Raw genomic sequence first — 20,787 nt, forward strand, 5'->3', positions numbered from 1 at the left:
GTTGATAGGTATGTCAAGACAAGGTTTTCAGTGATTTTGTTTTTTTTCTTTTCATCAGAGGTTTTGGAAATCTTTGTACTTTTGGAGCAGAGCTCTAAAGTAAAGCAAAATCACCACATGAGTACACGCAAATTAATATCTTCTCCTTTTGCAAGTAAATTAAAATTGTAGTGCTGGGAAGATAAAAGACTTCAACTGATTCACAGGTTTAAACAGCAAATTTCATGTTTTCATTGGAAATTTAACTGACTATGATTACTACCCTATGTGTTTTACAAAAATATTTTTTTAAGGCTAAGTTTTTCCAAAGAGATGGTCTGGGTGCTTGGACTTGAGGTGCTTTATGGGCAAGACCTGCCTGAATAAGCTGGCCTGCCCAAGGGACACTGCCCACCAGCTCAAACTCAGCATCCACAGTAGCACCCAGAGAAAAAGGCAATGTGCATCTTTTACAATCTTAAATGTTGCGTCAAATAAACAATTTAACATAGGAGCCAAGGGAAAAATTTTTATATTTTTCTTATTATAAACCCAAGACATGCTCCATGATTTAAAAAAATTAATAAATCAGAGTATGCAAAAAAAATAAAAAATAAAAATAAATAAATCAGAGAATGCAGAAGTATCAAAAGTAAAAAAATCAAACTGAGGTTCCTTAAACCTCCCACATACCTCTATCAACGAATCCTACATCAGAAATATATTCTCCACAGGTACTCACTGTTAAAGGCTGGTGTATTAAAAATATTTAAGACTTTTTATGAAAATATAATGGATATATTCGGTATATGTATGATTTTACAATAAAGTAGAATTATACTATAAATATACGAAACCAAATTTTCATTCGCTTTTTGGCTAGAATAGAATCAGAAACAGAAGAAGTAGTTGAATTGCCTAATGGTTCAGTGGATTAAAGCTATGACACCGGTATTCTCCATTTACTTTGTGGGAATTTACCAACTAATAAGAGGTCAAAGGATCAGAATGTTCCTGTCTATTCTTTAGAGCGCCAGCTCAGCAGACAGAGCCAGGAACGTGCATAGAAATGTCTGCACTCTGACCATTCCTTCCCCCCATTGTAGAGTCAATGCCCCCTTGATTAATGCAATCTTCCTTAAGAAAGGGCAGTAAATTAAAATTTTGTTACAGTCTGTTATTCATTATACTTGATTGGGTTACCGCTTGATTAGTCCAATTATAAAAATTACAGTGATTAGTTTGAGATGCTGATACATCATTATTTCAGACATTTCACCCTCATCACCTTTTTTTTCCCTGCCCTCATCACCTTGACAGTTGTTTTTCAGCTACCTACTTGTTTTTACAGTAGGCTGGTTTTGTTCATTACGTCTTAATTTTTCCTAATTTCATTTTCTAAGCTTATTCATCTTATCTTGTGATCCTAAGGGGGCTGTGTGTATGAGAGAGAGAAAGAGAGAGAGGGGCGGGGGGAGTTAGGCATTGTGAAAGTTGTGTTGATGATGCTAAGGAACTCTCTACTCAGGAAATGTTAAGTAAGCACATCAGTGAGGATGATGCATGCTGTTGTTGCTCTAACCTTTGAAGTTTCTGGGCTTGCCTAAGATCTCACAGGATACTCACCTTATTGTAGAAATGAATAGTGAAACATATAGCTATGGTGTGTTGGGTCATATTGTCCTGCATACTAGGAGTGTTCAGACCTAAATTTTATTTAAATAAGTTCAGCAAATATTCATGAAGTACCAGCTATGTACTGGGAACTACAAGCACTGGTGGTACAGTGGTGAACAACACAGACCTAATCCTTGTCCCCGTAGAGTTCCTAGTCTAGTGGGGAAGACAGCCATTACACAAGGATATACAGATATGAAGTGTATTCCAAAAGATGGATAGCAGTGCTTTGGAAGTGTACAGCAGAAAGATCTAAGCCGCCCTTCTAGATGGGCGGAAGGAATCTCTTCCTGAGAATAAATCAGTCAGGCAAAGAAGGGTGAGGAGAGGAAGAGATGTTGAATATTGGATCTTTTAGTAAATGGTCATTAAGTGCCTGTTATTTTTGGAAATCAATGATTATAAGATATTGACTAACAAAGCATTTTTTATGCTATTGGAAGTAGCATACTTCCAATAGTAGATCTTACTACCTCTGGAAGTAAGATCTTGCAGCGCGCTAAAAATGTAGACTAAGACTCTCAAGACACAAGATTACTGCTTCTGGCTCTGCTCTACTGTCCAGGCATCAATCAACTTCTGCCTCTTGCTCATTCTCTTCTCGTCACCCATCTCATGAGGCATTCATTATATGTTTTTCCCTCCCTCTCCCTAATTACTATTCCAGTTGCACCCAACAAGCAATAATACGACCCAGTACAATGTTTCCCAAAATGTAACATGAGTAACTGGTATAAAGAGAGATTGTTTTAGATAGAACAAGGACAAACTTTTTAAGTTATGCATTTATTTGTACAAATTCCTTCTTTTTAAAGAAACTCAGTTATTACTAGCAAGTCCATTTGAAGAAATATATTGAGCAAATAAAATTGAGGCAACGTTTGGGTAGCATCATTATAGTAGGGGTGCTCAAACTCGTGATTTAACCTTTCTGTACCTCATGTATTTCTCCTGTAAAACGGGAATAATAAGACCTGTCTCATTGATAATGGTGAAAAGAATATGTCCCTAATTCATAGCTGAGTTTGTGATATATAGTAAATTTTTAACAAATGACAATTATTTTCCTTCCCTTTCTAACTGCCCACATGCTGACCTTTCTGCTGTCAATTCCTAACTGGCCTTTACTTTTAAAAACAAAACGTAAGATATTGCACATTGACTGTACTTTAAAATAAAAGCTTGAGATAATCATATCACTATGCATTTATCTACCGTTAGCTTAAATATACAGATACATAGATATGTAGACATAGACATAAATATACACATATATATGTCAGTACAAAAAAGAAGTGTTTAAAGACTGGAAATACTTTTTCCACACTAATGACCATTAGGCCAAAAATTTAATGTCATTATGATAGTCTGTGAGTTTATCTTGTTTTATTTCTAGGTGAAAAAGGAGGAAAAGCAGAGGCTTTTAAAATAGGGATTGATTCTCAGCTCCACCACTTCCCAGCTGCGTGACCCTAATCATAAACTCTGAGGCTCGGTTTCTTCATCTAGTGATACCTACTACTTTACAAGGCTGTTGACAAAGTAGAGACGATGTATGTGAGGCATGGGACACTATACTTCGCTTATAGTAAGTGCTAAAAACCATTATTATAGTTATTATTTTCAAGTTTATCTATTGCCCATGACCAAACTATATAAAAACCTCATTGTAGAAAAGATGTTATTATTCTTACTCCATTCATGAGAAAAGAAAAGCCCTAAATTAGTGTGTGTTTTTTTATCTTGGAAAACAATATCAGTCAGAGTTCAACTGTAGATAATAGAAGCCATTCTTATTATTTTAAGAAGAAAGAGATTTTACACAAATAAATGAGTGCTCATGTCACCATCAGAAGATCTAGAAAAGCAAGCGGGTTCTAGGCTGGACCCTCGGAATAGCAACACAAAACTGGCCAAACTTGGGGAGAGGCTGTTCTGCCATCAAGAAGAAGCTGGGAAATCAAGAAATGGGCCCAGTAGCTATTGGGTCCTGGAAAATGTACACTCCATCTAGGGTCAAGAAGCTGGGGCCATGATGGTTGGCCTCCAGAGTAGGGTTGCTTGCTAGTTAAAACACAGGATGCTCATTTCAGTTTGAATTTTAGATCAACAACAAATATTTTTTAGTATAAGTGTGTCTCATACAATAGGAAATACTTACACTAAAAAAAAATTATTGTTGTTCTGAAATTCAGATTTAACTTAGTGTCACATGTTTACCTGGGCATCCTCACTTACCCCCCCCCCCTTTAGCTGAAATTCAAATTTAATCAGGTGTCCTATATTTTTATTTGCTAAATCTGACAGCTCTACCCTAGAGCCACACAGCGCCTGCTGCTTTAATATCAGCAGAAGGGTGGCTTGCATGATGCTGCCTCAATTCAGTCTCAGTGGATTGTATCAAATTGGCAGAAATTAAATCACATCAGGAACTCTGGCTGCAAAGACATTTGGGAGACACACTCTTAGCTTTTCATTCTCTGTATTATGGAAGACACGCAAGAAGTATGAAGGGACATATGAAAAGCAAACAATTCACCACAATAGCTACACAATAATATTGATTTATTGCATTTGTAATTTGTTTTATATTAACAAACATGTATATCTTGAGCATCTGTTATTTGCGAAGCACTATAGGTATTCGGAATACAGTACTAAATAAAAAAACACAAAATCCCTGTCTTCACACAGTTTATGTTCTAATGGAGAAAAAAATGCAATTAACAATAATAAAAAAAAAAAACACCTTTAAATTATACGAATACATAAAATTGAAAGTAAAAGCCATCTATAATCCTACCACTCTTCCTCCATCTTGATGTAGAAAAAAGGTAAAAATTTTATCCTTTTCTCCCTCCAATTTTACCTTCCAGAGGTAATCATCAGTAAAAGTTGTGTGTGTGTGTTTGTGTGTGAGTGTGAGTGTGTGTGTGTGTGTGTGTGCGCGTGTGCCCACGCGCTTGCACAATCTTGCAAATAAATTAGACCTGGTCACTAACTCCTACAATGGTAGGCTGTATATAGGCTCAGTTCACAAAGCTAATCAGAAAAAGATAGAATCCAGGCATCTTTTTCTTCTTCCCTTGAACTCCTCGATGTTCGATTCAACTCCTATGTCTGTCTGGGAGTCACTGATTCCTTGATTTCAATCCTCATTCCATCCTGCCTTCTTCCTGCTCTCTCTCCATTTACCTACCTTGGGTCGTCCCAGTCAGAGAAGACTCTTTGACTCAACCAGAATCAGAATAAAGCACATACAGGACAGAGCAAACCTCTTTTTGGAGAGTACAATTTTTATATGTGCAATTTTTATTTGGTGATGCTAAAATGTCCTCAGTCGATTAATGTGAAGGTGGAAGAAGATAAAGGGAATAAAAGGGATAGAAACCTTTCTGTGTCGCTCTCCCTGCCCTCACAGTCACTTTCTCTCACACATGCAGGTAAATATTAGCTCCTTCAGTTGTAACTCCTTGATCCAGCATTAAGGATCCTCCATGTCTACATGACCATGTTTTCCACCCAACATTTCCTCACAAAAACTCTGCTCCAGTCACTCTCCAAACATGCCTTCCCCCCACTTCTACATCTCTGTCCTGACATCAGCATGAATGGAGAGAGCCTTACTGTTCACCACCTCTGTGGGCTTTCATCCCTGCTCAGGATCCAGTTTCAGTGCCTCTTCCTTGGTGATGCTGTGTTAATTCCGTTGCTCCAGAAGCCAACCTGAGACAAGGATTTGAGTGCAAATAATTTATTTGGGAGGAGGTCCTAGCAAGCTGGTGTGAGGGAGCAGGGAGTGAGGCAGAGAAGGGAGAAGCTAACAAATGGTGTGTATCGAAGAGATTGCAGGGTGGGCAACTGCACACTTCAAGCTGAGTGGGGAAGTCAGGGAGAGGTACTCCCCACAAGGCAAGAAAGCGGACGCGTTTATCCTCCACCTCTCCCTATCATTTGCTGAAGGCTGCTCCTACTGACATGAACTTCGTTCCAGTCTGGCCTGGCCGAAGTGTGGACTGAGAGAAATGCCTCGTGGAAAGTCATAGGTGAGTCAGTAGTAGGACATTCTCAGGGCATACAGGAACTGTGGGTACACAGGGGATATGGACCTATGCACACGCAGCATTTGGGCCTTATGCTATCCTGGCCCTTGGTCTGCATCATCCTTGCCTCATGTTATAAGCATTTGTGTGTGATCAGAAAAAAATGTTAAATTGCTCCTTGTCTTAGTCTGGGTTACTCCAGAGAGCAGAGCCAGAGGCAAATGCTTCTGTGCTACAACTTCATCAAGAAATACAAACCTGGGAAAGCAGGAACAGTGACAGAAGAAAGCAAGGCAGGGAGGACAGAAGCACCAATATGAGGTACATTGGGAAGCTGGCCACCAGTAGGTCCTGATTGCGTCATCTCCCAGGACTGTGCCCCAGGAGGCTCTATAATCTGAGTGTGTCAGGACACTCCACCAAGAGATGGAAGGGAGAAGCAGCTATCTATAATACTAGTTCTTCTCTCCCATCATCAAAGATTCATTTGACAGGGACTCCGGTCTGCGCACATCCACTGTGCACATGGGCAGGCACTGGGAGAATCGCACGGCACCTAACACCTCAGCATTGAGTCGCCTCAGGGCAGTAGGGGAGAGATGTGTGGTTGTGGGTGCATGAGGTTGGTCTGAATCTCATCAGAGGCCAGGGCTGGGACTAAAGGGCCTGGAGAGGAGTGAGGGCAAGAGGATCTGAGAGATTTATTTAATGTGCCTGATTCACCAACTGAAATAAGTCACTGATGAGGACATTATTCTCATGTGGACCCACATATCATGCCAAGAAAATTTTCCTAAAGAGTATGAAGCATTCCCACAGGGGCTGACAAATTAAAATTAACTTTCCACTGTGAAAATCTAGTACATCAAACTAAAATCAAAGGAAGCTGACTGGATGAAGGTACTTTTTCCATAATGCTTGATCTTGGTGAAAACAGGTCTCTGAGGAGCTGGAGAGGTACTGGAAGAATGAAATGAAGAAGGAAGATAAACTGAGTGAAGTGAATCTGAATGAGTTCAAAGTCAGGAAACCTTGTTATTATCAGTGAAATAAAGGAAAGGGGTTCACTCAAGAGACATTCTATAAAGAATTTTTAGCTGTTTTATTTTTATTTGTCAGCTTCTATGGTGCACTAAATATAAGTTTGTAAAGATTTTTAAATATATTTTTATGAATTTGCATGAAAGAGGCAGAGGAACTATCTCAAGTAAATGGGATGCTCAAAACCTTTTTAAGTGCTGTCTTGGAAGGGAGGCAACATGAAATAAAGAAACATGTTTATTTGTTGGAAGAATATCAGTAACGGGAAGAATATAGGCCTGTCTAGACATTGTTTAAAGGAGGAGAGAGGAAATGTGCATGACTTCAACTTATTTATAGTTATCAGCTCAATATTTATTTTTTAAAATCTGGATACTGTTGAATACATTATGAATAGGTATTGATGAAAAGGTTGATGACACTTTTTCTACAATCATCCAGTATTATTTCAAAAGGAATTATTTTACCTTAAAGAAAATATTTGAAGTGCTAATATTCTTTAAGAAATTCCTATTTAAATTCTGCACCCCATGAAGAAATACAATTATTGGGCTATCCCAAACATTCAGAAAATTATCTAAAAGTTTTAAAATTAATATGTAACATAAATGTGTTGTTTAATTGCATAAGAGGAGTATATAGAAAACTAAACATAATGAATATAACAATACAACCTTTGTTTTAAACAATTAATATATTTTAATTTCTGGTAAAACAGCTGTGCAAACTGCTACAAAAGCTACAGTCTACGTAATCACATCACTGGGCATATTCTTGAAGATCAAGTGCTTGGTTATAATCAGCTATGGCTTCCTCAATCACACCTATTTTACCACGAACTTCTGCTCTAAGATTATATATTAGAGCATCATTAGGCTTCAAAGACAGAGCTGTAAAGGAAAAAAATTCAAGATATGCTTTATGCTAATACCCCAAAATAGTCTCATTATTTAAAAATAAAAATTGTATAACAACTATAATATTACTTATTTGAAAACATTTTTCTTCATATGTACCTAATTATTTAGTTAAATTTAGAGTAGTAAATCTTCCTAAGAAAATTAACTTGGGGAAACACAGTACAATGTCTTCTTTGAAAAGCTAGCAAAGTCTGTATGTAGTTTCCCTAATAATTTTCTATATCTTAGCTTACCAATGCTGCAAGTTAATTACATAAATGAACCCATATTGATTACATTTAATATATGCTATATGAAAACACTAATTCTAATGTAAGTTTATCTAGACAAATAGAACTGATGGGCTCTTTTGCTACTTACAAACAAATACATCAACCACTGTAATCCTACCCAAAACATTACAAAAAAATATACCTTTACTTAGGTCTTCCTCAGCTAGTTCATATTGCTTTAACGAACAGTAGAACTGTGCTCTGTTAAAATACACTGCAGCCCAAAAGGGACAGCTTTCAACTACATTTGCAAAGTCTTCTCTTGCTTCTTCATACTTCTTTAATATTGTATTTGCAATAGCCCGATTCATGGTAGCACATTCGTTTTCTGGATTAAATTTTAAAGCCTTTGAGAAGTAGTCACTGGCCTATAAAACATGACGATAATGATCATTTGAATATATTTTAATTGGCAGCTATACAGCAATTGGAAGCACTTTTACTCTTAATATAGAATTAAGGCCAGTGGAGGTAGTGGAAGCATTTCATCCGATACAGATGATAAGGAGGTGCGTTGTCCATAGATAATGTAAAAATAATAATAATAATAATAATAATAATAATAATAAAACCGACCAACAGCTGGTCTGCTTTTTGTTATCATCATATATAGGCAATTCTAGACAATGCCAGTGAAAAAATATTCCTCTCTACTGAAGTGAAATGCTCCATGACCTAACTCCCACCCCACAAATCCCATGTCCCTATACATCACTAGAAAAAGGTAAAATATAAATTTAAAAAGAAGATAAAATACAAGTTAGATAAGTAACACTTTTCATATAAAAGCAGAGCACCTCAGAGCTAAGAAGATTAATGAATTTTGAAAATAAGGTTCTAAACCATACCAAAAAAAAGATAAAAACTCAGTTATATTATAAAAAGTTAAAAGGAAGGAAGAGAGAAGACCAAAATTGCCTTGTCAAAAGATCAAAGACTCCTGATTATTCACAATGCTTCATCAAGCTGGGAGGGACCCTTCAAAGTGTTAGGGTCTTGATCAACAACAAATTGGAAATTTTTAAAAAACTGGTCCTTCACCATAAATAGCTTGAGATGCTGATTAGACACTCTACCACTCAAGGAATCTCTTCTCTAACTCCATGATAGATAAAAATTTGGCTCCTACTTTAAAACTTACCCTAAAGGAAAGGTCATTTTTCACAATAGAGCTTGCCCTCTCCAATTCCTTACCGCTCTATTTTTTCCCCAATACACTACAATCTGGCTTCTACCTACCTCACCCTATTCCATGAGTTCTGCTCTTGTTAAGGTTGAAGATGTCCTCAAGCCCAGTGGACATTTTCTAGTACTTTTCATTGATGACATTTCTGTGGCATAAATACTCTTGACCTCTCCTTCCTTTTTAAAACTCTCTTTGCCTTTGAGATAGGGTATCTCTCTGGTTTTTCTCCTACCTCTCTGATCATTTTCTATCATTATCCTTCATTGAACTATTTGTCTCTGTTTCCCAGGGATTTGTCCTCAGTTCACTTCCATCATGGGTAAAACGAAACACTGATAGCATGATGGCCATGAGCCCAGACCATGGAGCCAGATTTCCAGGTTCAAACCCTAGCTCTACCACTTACTATCTCTATGTCTTTGGGTGAGCAACTAAAGCTCTCTTTGCCTCAACTTTTCTCACCTATAAAATGGAGGTAACAAATAGAACTCTGCTTCCAGTATCATTATGAGGATTAAGTGAACTAATAGTAAAGTACTGAGTATGATATGCAAAAATCTAGTAAGTACTCAATTATTATTGACATTTTTTCCATTGTCTACAAATGAAGATACATCATAGCCTTCAGCCAATATTCCATGAACGTGGCTGTCTATGATTTTTGAAAGGCAGTTAGATAAAAATTTTGTAACCCATCTCGTCCTAAGAGGCTGCAGTTAAGTGTAGTTGAAGGCTCTGTTAAGATGGCAGCAGAACTGACATCCTTCTGTGAATAGCGTAAAGAGAATTTATTCCTGAATAGAAGACTAGACTCACAATCATCAGAAATGAGGCAAGGGAATGAGTCCAAGCAGGGCCAAGACTTCCTTCAAAACATAATTTAGGATTCATTTAATTCACCAATAAATGATCAATAAAGGCAACATAAGTATGCATCACAATAGCACGACTTCAGTCAGGTAGGAGCAAATGCCTACCTCACCTAAAATAATAAAACTTAGTAAAACACAATAGTGTGCCTAACTTTGAACAATGTAACTTTCTATTATAGCTTCCAAAATATATTACTTAGAAAAGGAAAGCCTGTAATTTAATGAGGTTACTTGAAGTATAGGAGTATTAACATGAAGCATAAAGGCCAATGGATGTCCTTGATGTTTAAGCAATTGGCCTATGCTCTCATATCTCTAATATATCAAAAAGCACATTCAATTACTTTTTTAAAGTCACCTGTAGTCATGATGCATACACGACAGCTCATCCAAATTTGGTTTAAAATTATTACATCACTAACAATAAAAGAAGCTAGAATACATACACATTTTAACCTTCTAGAGATTGTTTGATCTGTTGAGGGACCCTTTTTCCTGACACTAAATCTTCTTTCCAGTATAGTCAGAAACAAAGGTGAGGGAGAGCAGTAAATACAAGAATTTTCTCCACAAAGAAGCCTATAGCATACTAAAATAGATGAATAACTAATCTCAGTGCCTGCTTGTATCTGGAGGGAGTGTACACTGTGAAGCCCAAGCATCCACTATACCAAGAAAGAGGATGGAATACATTTTAGATGAAATATTTGCCCAACTAATGTGTTCCCAATTTTAAAGAAATAGAGTCACACTAAAAAAATTAAAGAGAGAGAGAGAGAGAGATCAAACTACATTTTAGATCTAACCAAACAGTTTCATGAATCAGTTCCAGTCAAGATGGTGGAGTAGGTAAATGCTGAGCTTACTTTCTCCCATGACCACATCAAAATTACAACTAAACTATAAAATAACCATTAATGAAAATTGCCTGAAATCTTGCTGAACCAAAGCCCTACAACTAAGGATATACAGAAGAAGCCACCTTGAGTCTGGAAGGAGGGGCAGAGATGAAGAAAAGGTTGGTCCCACACCCACATGTGACCATTAAAATTAGGAGGGATATCTTAGCTGTAGAGGTCCACCCCAAAGGGGCAAGGGGTGGCAGTGCCACACGAGACTCCCCAGGGTTCCAGTGCCAGGGAGAGAAGTCTCTATAATTTCTGGTTGTGAAAACCAGTGAAGATTGTGGCTGAGATGGAGGGCGGCTGGAGTCCCAGGCACTCCTTAAAACGGACCACAAACAGACCTACTCACCTATGAAATCACTGGCTCTGAGCTCCAGCACTGGAGCAGCAGCTGGAGAAGCAATAGGGATGTATGGGTGTGGAGCTGGGAGGGACTGAGTTGTCTGGCTTCAGGACGAGAGCTGGAGGGGCTCCTTTCTCCCAGATGAATGGAGGAGCTGGCAGAAGCCATTGTTTCTTTGTTGAGCCCTCCTCCCTCCCAGCGTGCAGACACAGGTGGCCACCATACCTGAATCTCCATCAACCTGGATGACACCATTCATTAACCATGCCCTCGTGATTCTGAGACTCTGCCCCACCCAACTTTTGGGCAACCCAAGCCAACTCCAGTGGCTTTTTCATACAAACTGCCAGCCTTGACTCACGCTGCAGATTTTCCTAGGGTCTCTCAAAGGTTCACAGAACCCAGACAAGCAGCATTTGGCTTCAGCATGTCCTGTACCTCTGGTTTAGCAACCCTAAGCCTGGCGACAGCCAGCCTTGGTTGCGGCTTGGCCTCTCAAGGAACTTCCAAGCATGGTACAGGCGGTGGCCATCTGCAGATTTCTTTTTGGCTCTTGCTGGGTGGCCCCGGGTGGAGCATGGGCTGTGGCTGAACTTGACCTGCACTGGATCCCCTCCCAGGTGGCCCTTGGGCTATTGTGCCTAGTGGTCAACTTCAAAACAAGCTGCAACATCACTCGGCTGCTTCCAAGGATGACACCCAAGGGGCAAATTGGGCAGGCACCAGAGCCCTGCTGAGGCAGATTCTGCTCTATAGGGTCAGCCTCTGTACCACAACTCCTCCACTGTATTCACAGCCAGTCCTCGCAACCAATGACCTTGAGGGTCAATCTCTCCCGTTGACATGCAAACAGCAACCGAGGCTCAACTACAATAGGTTGGCACACACAACCCACACAAGGGACACACCTGGAGCACCCAGCTCAGGTGACTAGGAAGACTGTGCCACTGTACTCCACAGCACACCTACTACATAAGGCCACTCTACTAAGACCTGAAGATATACAGCTCTACCTAATACATAGAAACAAACACAGAGAGGCAGCCAAAATGGGGAGACAGAAAAACATGTCCCAAATAAAAGAACAGACCAAAGCTCCAGAAAAAGAACTAAACAATATGGATACAAGCAATTTAACAGATGCAGTGTTCCACACACTGGTTACAAAGATGCTCAGTGATCTCAGGGAGAACTTCGACAAAAATATAGGAAACATAAAAATGAAGATAGAAAGTATAAAAAAGAATCAGTCAAAATAAAAATACAATAACTGAAATGAAGAATACATTAGAGGAAATCAATAGTAGATTAGACAAAACAGAGGATCAAATCAGCGATTTAGAAGATAAGGTATCAGAAAACACCCAATCAGAACTTTAAAAAGGAAAAGAATCCAAAAAAATGAGGACAGTTTAAGGGGCCTCTGGGACAACATCAAGTGTACCAACATTTGCATTATAGGAGTACCAGAAGAAGAGACAGAGCAAGGAATTGAAAACCTATTTGAAGAAATAATGACAGAAAACGTCCCATGAAAGAGAAACACAGAACTTGTGGTAGAAACCCTCCCAAAGTAGGTTAGGCTAGAGAGGACATATTGTAAAGTCGTTTGCTACAGCACGAGGGAATCCCAACTAGGAAATTTATCATGGCCCATCCCCTTGTTTCCCACAAGAATCTCTGCTATTCGACCAGGAAAATAATTCATCACATTCAAATACGAGTAATGAGAAATGCAATTTGCCTGACTTCATTGTAAAAATAAGGATGAAAATAACAACTTAATTTTTGGAAAGATGAAAACTCATTAAAAAAAAGTATTGGTACAATCTAGATAAAAATTATAATATAACATTTCAAATGAACTAGAAAATATTGTTAAAGAAGCAACTTCATTTAAGAAAAAAAATAAATCAGAAATAAAGAATCTCAGAAAAGAGATAGCCAGGAAGATAAGACATGGAAATGGGATGGAACTAGAATAAAATTTTTTTAAAAATCTGAATTATAAGGTCCAGGAGAGGGTAACATACATTTCAGAACACAGTAAAGATTTAAAAGAGAGGTGTGAAGAAGGCAATGAAAATGAAAAAGAAATTAAGAGGTAAAGAAATTAGAAAAAATAATTGATATATAGAAGTCAAAGGACATCAAATATATAAATGGGTATTCCCAATGAAAAGAATCAAAACAATGAAATAGAAAAAATTCTCACTGAATTCAACAAAACTTTTATGAAAACTTCATATTGAAAATACATACTATGTACTTGATAACTTTGACTCTAATGGTCAACTCTAAGACATACCTTAGTAAAATGTTTTACTTAAAGAAAATTCTTTGGTTATCCTAACAAAAAGAAGTCACAAATAAAAGGCTGAAAATCAGGTTCACATAAGGCTTCTTGACATCAACATATGTACAACACCAGAAAACAGTGTAATAATACAAAACACACAAGGAAAGAAAAAGTGAGTCAAGGATTTTAAACCCAAACATGCCTCCTTAAGATATAAAGGCAATAGGCAAGCAGCTATGAACATGAAAACTTTCAAGGAATATTGTTCTCAGGATCTCTTTCTCAGGACTCTAATAAAGGACTAATTTCAGACAACCAAGAAATGATTGGTTGGGAGGGAAAGCATGGCAAAAAGCCTGGTGATGAGAATTGAATATATTTAACTGGAGAACTAAGACTAAAATTTGAAATAAGAGTGACAAAATAGTACACAAATATTAAATCTTCCGGCAGTGTGGGAACCATGAAACTCACAACAAAATGGAAGAACAGAGACAAGCCTTGGAAAGTAAACCAACACAATAAGCTCAAGCATATTTAAGAATACAATTATAAACACTTTTAAAAAGAGAATGTTAACTAAAATCAAACAACAGATGAGAAGGAAGAGTAAGACAAGAGGAGATTAAAGGGTAATTTTATTATTGTTCATAGTAGAGAAACTAAAGAAATAAGGAACTAAGGGTATAAAGGTATTCTTATAAAGGTAATCATTAGAGCAAAACTATAAACCTTCCTAAATATCATAAAAACTGAAAAAAATTAAACAGACCACAGAACAAAATACTTTTAAAATATATGAAAAGAAAAAACATGACATAGAACAACAGAACTAAGACCAACTGTATTGATCATGCCAAAATGTAAATGAGCTTAACCCACTTATTAAACAATGAAAATTTTCAAATTTGTTTCTAAAGCAAAATTCAACTCTATACCATATAAAAAGAGACACATCTAAAACAAAGGATTCTAATGTTGAAAATCAAAGGAAGAGCAAGAGAATACCAGGTAAAAGCAAATCACATGAAATCAGCAGTCACAATCTTCATATCAGATAAAATAGAATTTATTCCAAAGAGCTTTAAACATTTGCAATGTTGAAGGTTACAATTTATAATGTATATGTAATATATACAAATATCTATACATGAACTAATACAATAGCAATTTTCAAAGAGCAGATATTATAAGAAATATAAAAAAAAACTATACAGGACCACACCAATGACAGGATACTTAAATGGACCTTTCTCAGTCCCAGATAAACCAAACGAAAAAAGAAATGGATACTGACTAATTAAAAATATAATTAATAAGGTAGATCTTATACATATACTTTAACTCTACATTCTGATAGTAGAAACTCTTCTTTGAAAGGCCAAGATATAGAAACAACCAAAATGTCCTTCGATAGATGAATGAATAAAGAAGTTGTGGTATATATACATAACGGAATACTATTCGGTTGTAAGAAAAGATGAAATAGGACCATTTGTGATAACATGGATGGATCTTGAGATTATAATGCTAACCGAAATAAGTCAGACAGAAAAAGCAGAGAACGATGTGATTTCACTGATATGTGGTATATAAACCAAAAACAAAAAAAGTACAAGACAAACAAATGAGAAACAAAAACTCATAGACACAGACAATAGTTTAGTGGTTACCAGAAGGTAAGGGGAGTGGGACGGTAGTAGATAGGGTAAAGGGGATCAAATACATGGTAATGGAAGGAGAACTGACTCTGGGTGGGGAACACACAATGGGATTTATAGATGATGTAATACAGAATTATTCACCTGAAATCTATGTAACCTTACTAACAATTGTAACCCCAATAAACTTTAATTAAAAAAAAAAAAAGAAAGAAAGAAAAAAGAAAAGAAAAGGCCCCTGGTATATTTTTAAAAGGTGCCACATATTAGACCATATTAAAACTTAATAAATACCAACATTAGAAAATATAGAAGCCCTTCCACCTGGACAGTTTAAATGCCCTACTAATTTATTCTTGAGTCTAAGAGGAAATAAAATTACAAGTGCAAAATTTGGGGAAAACAAAAATTAAAACATCAGAAACCAAAATATGTGGGATACTGCTAAAAGCAGTACTTGGGGAAAAGGCATAGCCTTAATGATTTATCACAATAGAAATGAAAGGATGACAATAAATAAATTAAGCTTTTAACTCAAAACACAAAGAATAAGATAAACTGAAGGAAAATGGGAAAGTGAATACAGATGTTTAAAAATTAGAGTTTGAATCATGTAAATGCATTACAGTTCAAATAAAATAAATTTAAAATATGTGTCATCTAATAATCCAAACACTTTTATTTCATACATAATGAATTGAGGTCCAAAGAGATTAAGATATCACAAAATCACAACAAACATCCAGATCTCCTTACTCCAAGTAAGTAAGAGACTGAAATCTAGCAAAGGTAAAAATTGAATTAAATATCAGGTTGGTGCAAAAGTTATTGCAGTTTAAAAGGTTAAAAATCATTGCAAAAATCACAATGACTTTTGCACTAACCTAATAACATCTTGAAAGAGAGTCTTAAAGAAGTCTAAGATTTCTCAAAGAGGGAACAAGGAGCAGAGGATTCCAGGCTGAAAGCTGGCAAGGCATTTGCTGCTACTTAGGTAAGTCCAAAACAATGTTTACTGGACAAGTGTTGAATAGTTGGTAATGAGAAAAACACATCTATAGAGGTTAAACATTCAATAAATAATTATAAGCATTCTTATGAAAGAGAACATTTTTTTAAAGAAGAGATAATGAATGGAATATAAAGATTGTATTTTGAAACTATATATATACAGCAAAGAAAATGCTTAGTGTCAAATAGAAAATGTTAAGGAAAACTCACTTTACCTGGGAATACTGCCTGTGGCGAAAGTACACATTTCCTGCATTATAGTAAGCCAGTGAGTATGTGGGGTTTAAGGAAATGGCTGCTTGATAGTCTTTCATTGCATTCTGTTGCTGACCCATAAATTCATAAGTCACACCACGATTTGTTAAGAATTCTGCTGTAGTATTGATCTGCAATGTAGTAGTAAGAGTATTTAGCATCTGGGAATAGTATTTAACTCCAATTTCATGTCTGCAGAAATGAACATTATGAAATCTGCTTGTGGGAAACTAGTAATTTTATAGTTCAGGTGAAACTCCATTAGAGAAAATATTTTGAGAAAGAACTCAGTATGAAGTTGGCTCAATGTGAACACTTTGTTGATTTGGTAGTAATAAAACTAACAATCTTGGTGCTTTACTCAGTTCCTTTCCAAAGAACAGAAAAGGGGAAAGGCTTTTCTGTTTAGCTCTGTTAAAACTGGAGAAGAAATTAAATAGTTAATATGTTTATTTGTAGGAAGCAGTAGCAATTATCTTTCAGGTCTTTCCTTTTTTTCCCCTCATCTCAAAACTTACAACATCTACCCAAGCCTACAGAAACAGAATCTAAAATCTAGAAGGAAAAAAAAAGGAAAATTTTCTGTCATTGTATACAAAACCTGAGATTTTTATTTGCCATTTAACTACAGAAAAATCTGGGGATTTACACTGTTCTTTCTTTAGTTCCTTCAAACCCAGAACATTATTTTTTTGTACTCATTTTTTATTACAAAATAATATTGATGTCCCATGAAACTATAACTTGCATTTACTGATAGGAATCAATATTTATAAGAAACTTGTTTTTTGAATTTTAAATGCATTTATAAAATTGGCAAGTCAAAATAACTTTTTGCTCTATGAATATCCTGGAACAACAACAACAACAAAAACAAACACTATTTTCTCTACAAGACTTTCTCTCAAAGTTGATCTTTAAAAAGGTAACAGAGAACTTTTTACTTTCATCCTATTCATTGATGGTGTTAATTTCTGTAAATGGTAATATAACTTAAGTGGATTTTTACCTTTATGGCAGTGTTAATATCCTGAATTGCAGCAAAATTATCACCCATCTGAAGACAGACCATAGCTCTTCCTTCATAGGCTAGGTAGCTCTTTGGATCAACTTCTATGGCAATAGTAAAGTGGTTCCAAGCTTTCTGGAATTTTCCTTGGGCCTGAAATAATTTTCCATTTACATGAAGGAGGAAATTATCCATAATGTGACCAATGTTTATGATTCTAACTTAATCAAATAAAACCTTTAGTAAGGGTATATTTATGTTGTGCTAAATCTAAGATATTTTAAACAAGGAAGTAGGCTGTACTGTGAGTGCATTCAATTAACTAATTACCTCTGAGTATTTATTTTGAAATTTTAGTTAATTAAAATAAATCTGATTGTCAGAGTCATCTTTTATACCAATCTTGGACAACATGAAATCACGGCCACCATGTGAAACACCAATGCTTTGGGCAATCACCACAAAATTTACATTGAGCTCTGCACACACAGTCAGGGACTGCATTTAGATGCTTGGCATTGAATCTCCAGTTATACATAATATACATAATGAAATAAATATGTTTTGAATAAACAAATGCATAAACTACTGGTGTTAAACTTGCTTTGATAAATTGTACCAGCCTCTGGAATTTTTGGATCGCTATATATATTCTGTGGAAAATGCATGCAAATCTACCAAACATCTATCTGTACCAACCTTACCACCACCTGGAAAACAAGAAAAAGGGTCTGGAGAGGGGCACTGTTCATAGAACAATGTCAGAGTATTTCCTAGAGACCAACTGGCAACTAAATACCTCATCACAGAAAGGCAGTGAGTTGATAAATTCAGGACAGTCCAGGACCTGTCCTTTATTCTCCATGGGCTCGAAAACCCAACTTGCCAACATCTCAGCCACTGACTCACGTAAACCAAGCTGAGCCCAGGGACACTTGCACAAAACTAACAATATAACTAATGCGACGACTAGACACTGTTCTTTAACCAGCAAATCTTCTCCCTCTCGGCAAATTATGTGGAATTCAACATCATCATGACAAGTTTGTTTGATAAACAAGGAATCAGGCAAATTCAGATTAGGTTATTAGAATGTTAAACTGCAAACAACCCGACAGTGGGATTATAGCTATCTCTGTTCCTGACGTCGTCTGCTTTGCTTGCGTCTATATCTCTCATGTTAGGCATATACAAGTAGGGCAATCTGTAAGCATTTGTTGAACAAGGGGTCACTCTTTCCCCTGAACAGGATTTGAATGGGCCTCTCTTAACTCATTTTTCAGTCCTTCCTTTCCTGATTCAATCCTTCCTCATTATACTGATGTGTTTTCTACTTCTGTTTCAGGTAGATATGTACCCAGTGAGATCTTCATAAGACACAAATCTGATGTCACTGCTCTGGTTAGTGATGTTCACATTTTTAACTGGCTCGCAAAGCCTTCACCTCCAGTCATTGTTCAGTTCTCCAGTCTCATCTCGCATCCAGTCTCATCTCCCTTGGTCCATAACATTCTGTCCACTGGGCTCTCTGTCTCTTTCTCGGTCTGGAACACTGTATCCTACCCCCGAGCTCCTACCCCTGACTAATCACTAGTCTTTCACACCTCAGTTTAAGTGTTCATTTCTCAAAATCCCTCCCTTACCCATCAAAGCTAGGCCCCTTGTTATAAACTGTCCCAGACCCTATCCTTGATCTTTGTTGCTTTTATGCATATAATTAAATAATTATTCATACGATTGCTTGATACTCATCTCTCTACTAGGTAGTAAACTCTACAAGAATCAAGTATAATTTGTTCACTGCTGTATCCCTAGGCTTAGATCAGTCCCGGTCCTATATTATAGGTGCTTAGTACATGCCTGCTGAATACAGTAAAGGATAACGCATTTCATTGGAGAGCAGTCAGCTCTAGCTGCTTTGGGAGTCATCCTCTCTCTTAAATTGACTTTGCAAATTTCTACTGTGATCCAACAATGGCTAATTTTATGTTTAACTCTCAGAAGGCAATCGCATTTCCCGTATTAATAAGTTCTTGGGCATAGCACCTCACTCCCTATAACCACCAATCCCAACAATCACCTCCAATATGATTCGTCTTGTATCAACCAGATCCACTTGTTTTTCAATGAAAACAAAAAAAACAAAAACTTTAATGTAGATTATTAACAGGAATTTCTGCAATTTAGTCATTTGAACATACTTTTTGCCCATCATTCACATTTTTTAATACTACAAGGGATAAAAAGAGGATTTAAGATGACTCAGTTCCTTTTCATGGAGTAGCACTTTTAGCACTTTATTCCAAGAATGTCACTACATCTTTTATTAGTGCAAATAGCTTGGTGAATGCATGGGTCAGGTCCACGTGTCCCCGAAAGCTCTCAGAGACCTGCTTGGAAAACACAGAGTGGAACACTTCCATCTTACTGGAAGGACAAATGCCTGGTGTCTTACCTTCCCTGTATGTTCTAATCCACTGACATTTGGAAGATGACCTGAATTCAGAAGTTCCCATCCAGTGGTTGTCTGACCCACTGTATGGCTGGAGTCCATTTCAGAACTTTCATACATTTTCTATTCCCTTATAGCTTTCACTAATTCAATAGGACAAAACATATGCAACCCAGGTATGAGCTGATAAAACATGTTAGGCCAGGTTCTTATATGTGAAACTCATCAAGAAAATTTTGAAAGGTGTCTATAGATGTGGGGGTGAGGTAAAAGGGGGTGCAGTCATTAAAGACACTCAAGTTCAAAAGATCCTCATGTCCCTAGGGACACCAAGTCCCTGGGTGCATTTCACAGTCAAGCTCCCTGAAACTTGTTAATTCAACAAATGTCATTTTGGGTAAGGGCGCAAGGAAACGTAAAATGTTCCTAACCAAAGAAATAGCATGTGTCCCCATAGGCAGTAAAGGGCCAAATATATTCTTTGTCTTGTCCAAAGGCGCTTTCATGGCCCAAGATGTTTTTATATAATATTACCTGCAAATTATAGCCTAAACTAATTCTGGCTTTTGTGTATGTTGGATTAAAATGCAGCGCTCTCAGAAAGTCCTTCTGTGCTTGTTTGGTGGCTTCATCATGACCGTATTCCATGTAAGAATTGCCCCGTCCAATGTAAGCATCCAGAAAACATGGATCAATATTAAGAGCCCAGGTGAAGAAATGGACAGCTTCTTCAAACTCTTTATTTCTGAAAATAAGTAAAAATATTGGTACTTTGTGATGCATTATCTAAGTGCTTTCTTGTTTATAACATTTTCATAAAGATTTGCATTGACCCTTATAGAAAAAAATCTTTCATTTTTAT

General features: G+C 36.8%; 1 protein-coding gene across 1 annotated transcript in view; it reads right to left on the reverse strand.

Moving 5' to 3' along the window:
* Positions 1–6,934: 6,934 nt before the first annotated feature.
* Positions 6,935–20,787, reverse strand: part of LOC109438469 (tetratricopeptide repeat protein 6-like) — a 32,597-nt gene continuing 18,744 nt past the window's right edge. Inside the window, exons 9-13 of the mRNA XM_019718379.3 lie at positions 20,460–20,670; positions 17,474–17,626; positions 16,425–16,595; positions 8,075–8,300; positions 6,935–7,630 (exon numbers count right to left, since the gene is read on the reverse strand). Coding sequence (XP_019573938.3) covers positions 7,500–7,630; positions 8,075–8,300; positions 16,425–16,595; positions 17,474–17,626; positions 20,460–20,670 — 892 coding nt within the window. The 3' untranslated portion in view covers positions 6,935–7,499. The remainder of the gene's footprint in view (positions 7,631–8,074; positions 8,301–16,424; positions 16,596–17,473; positions 17,627–20,459; positions 20,671–20,787) is intronic.

This window comes from Rhinolophus sinicus, chromosome 3 (genome assembly GCF_057876585.1).
Source record: "Rhinolophus sinicus isolate RSI-liver-muscle chromosome 3, RSI-T2T, whole genome shotgun sequence".
In the NCBI taxonomy this organism is placed as follows: Eukaryota; Metazoa; Chordata; class Mammalia; order Chiroptera; family Rhinolophidae; genus Rhinolophus; species Rhinolophus sinicus.